Raw genomic sequence first — 2,944 nt, forward strand, 5'->3', positions numbered from 1 at the left:
TAGGGAATGTCCTTGACAGTAGTACCCCTACTCCGCTTTCAAAGACGCCCATAGGGAAATTAACACAGGGAAATTAACATATATTTGATCGTTATGTTGTTTGATGTTTCTTGGTTATGTTGTTTGAAGTTTTTTGAGGGTTATGTTGTTTCTTGGTTATGTTGTTTGATGTTTGTTGGTTATGCTGATGTTGTTTGATAGTTATGCTGTTTCTTGGTTATGTTGATGTTTGTTGGTTATTGGTTATGAGTGATGGTTGTGTTGTATGTTGGTTATGTTATGTTGATGATGTTTGACGGTTATATTGTTTGATGTTGTTTGATGTTTGTTGGTTGTTGGTTATGTGATTTGTTGGTTATGTCGGTTATGTTTGATAGTTATGTTTGTTGGTTGTGTTTCTTGGTTATGTTATGTTGATGTCGTTTGATGGTTATGTTATGTTGATGTTTGTTGGTTGCTGGTTATGTTTGATGGTTATGTTGTTTGATGATTATGTTATGTTGATGTTGTTTGATATTTGCTGGTTGTTGGTTATCTTTGATGGTTATATTTTTTGATAGTAATGTTGTTTCTTGTTTATGTTGTTTGATGTTTGTTGGTTATGATGGCTATGCTATGTTTGATGCTTATGTGATTTGTTGGTTATGTTGGTTATGTTGTTTGATGTTTCTTGGTTATTTGATTTCCTGGTTGTTGGTTATGTGATTTGATGGTTATGTTGTTTGTTAGGTTTGCAGAATATATTTGAAATAAATGATGTTACAACCCAATGCCACCCCTTTCCGAACACCCCTTTGAATTTCAGTGACAGTCCTCTGACGTCACTGTACACACTCCCGTTTCAAGCGCATGTTACACCACGCGACAAACCTTCGCCTTCAAAGGGTCAGATAAGTGGAACTACAAACCCCTGAAGCTGTCACATCTAAGCAATGCGGTTACCGGTTCTGTTAAAGGGAACACAGTTGCCAAGACTCCGTGACAGACCCCTCTGAACTCCAATGACGTCATACGACTTACCCCGTTTCAAACGGACAGATATGTACTTTGCGACAGGAGCCCATGAGGGAATCCCCGCTTATAATGTATTGACAGCTCACACCTTACTTAATTATTGTGCACTACTGAGTACCTACTGCGTCACATTCTCAGTATGGGCCATCCCCAGGCCTCTCAGCGCGTCCCCAGGTGGCGGATAGTGGAACTTCCTACAGATATGGGGGGTACCTCCATAAAGGGAAGCGCGGACCAAGGGGGGACCTAGCCCCAGGGAGTCCAAAATTGAAACTGGGGTATCCTCTCCCGGGGGTCATAAATACAGGCGGAGGAGGAAGAAGGCACCTCTGACGAACACTGGACAGGGCCTATTGGCGTGTGGACACGTCCCGCTAGTTGCGAACCTTCTTCCAGCAATGGGTTAAATTGTATGGTACTGCAGGAAACCATCGTGGGAGGATCCTCTCCAGGAGGACAACTGCGAAAGGGCGGAAGATCCAGAATTGGACAACGGCCTCTGCACGTGAAAGGGTCTGGGGAGCCCTTGTTTAAGCCAATTCCTATGAAACACCAAGGATACTAAAGATCAAATGCAAAGAGATACTACTACTGCGGCGTTAGCGGTAGCCGACACAAACCAGGTCAGGGTGGTGCCTGGCCCGACCAGTATGCAAGCCGCCTGATCAAGAAAACATTTATATATTGGCCCGTGGAATGTTCGCAGCTGCAAGCTGGAATCCACGCAACTACTCCTTTCAAGGGAGCTTCAGAAGTATAAAATCAACGTTTGTTGTCTGTCAGAAACGAGACTGAATGATGTTCTGTCCAAAAAGTTGAATGTTTCCCAATCTGACTCATTCCAGTTCTACAACTCGGGTCCCAAGGATGGTTCCTGCCAACAAGGAGTTGGGTTCCTTATAGACGATCCTACTGCAGCATGCGTTACCTCTTGGGAGCCAGTGTCACCAAGGATCGCCATGATTAGATTGAGAGGCCACATCAGCCACATAACCATAATCGCTGTGTACGCTCCGATAAGGGATAGCAGTGACGCGGTCAAAGATGCCTTTTATTATGACCTACAAAGGATCATCGACACGACACAAAGGCGTGATATGCTCTTTGTTTCTGGAGACTGGAACGCCCGGCTCGGCAGAGTATACCCCGACACAGCAGCAGTTATTGGCCACCACACCGTTGGTAACAGATTCATCAATGGAGAAAGGCTCTTACAGGTAGCCGGATACAAGAACCTATGCGTCACAAACACTCTCTCTGAGCCCAAGAGACTCCACCTCTTAACATGGCGTTCAAACGACGGCGTAACTACAGCTCAGATTGACCACATCTTAGTCAGCAGAAGATGGAGGAGGTCCTGTACAGATGCCCGGGTATACAGAGGAGCAGACACAGGATCGTTAAATGGATCTGATCACTATCTCCTCACTTGCAAAGCTCGTCACCGCCTTAGTAGACAGAAGCGACAGAAGGCAGGGAAGCACTTTGATGTGTCGAAACTAAGATTCCCGGAAATTAAAGCCAACTTCAAGTTAAAGCTAAGCAACTGGTTCGAAGCCTTGAACCGTCTTTCACACGTCGACGAAGAATGGACGCAAATAAAAATTGCGACACAAGACGTAGCTAAGGAGGTGCTTTGTCACACAAAATCAAAACAACAAGCCTGGATCTCCGACCACACTATAGAACTAGTTGAGAAGATATGACCCCTCGTGGGAGGTGCAAAAGAACCCTTAAAAGTAGCCCGCTAAGCAGTTAAACAGTCACTGAAACGGGAGATAGAAAAGTACTGGTCAGATTTGGCGAATGAATTAGAACAAGCGTCCAAGAACCACAGTAGCAGGAAAATGTTCAAACTCCTTAAAGAAGTGACAGGAAAAGCTCCTGTAGCGGTTGACACACTGCAAAATAAGTCAGAAGAACTCATCCG

General features: G+C 44.6%; 1 protein-coding gene across 1 annotated transcript; it reads left to right on the plus strand.

Annotated features, from left to right (window-relative positions):
* Nucleotides 1-1,859: 1,859 nt before the first annotated feature.
* On the plus strand, nt 1,860-2,720 carry LOC148938469 (protein CFDP2-like; the record flags this gene model as incomplete). The annotated part of the gene is made up of 1 exon (XM_089107771.1): nt 1,860-2,720. A coding segment is annotated over one exon (861 nt), but the record flags the coding sequence as incomplete, so codon positions are not given.
* Nucleotides 2,721-2,944: the final 224 nt, after the last annotated feature.

Source organism: Artemia sp. Qi Xiang Cuo, unplaced genomic scaffold (assembly GCF_049724085.1).
Source record: "Artemia sp. Qi Xiang Cuo unplaced genomic scaffold, ASM4972408v1 HiC_scaffold_3234, whole genome shotgun sequence".
NCBI lineage: Eukaryota > Metazoa > Arthropoda > Branchiopoda > Anostraca > Artemiidae > Artemia > Artemia sp. Qi Xiang Cuo.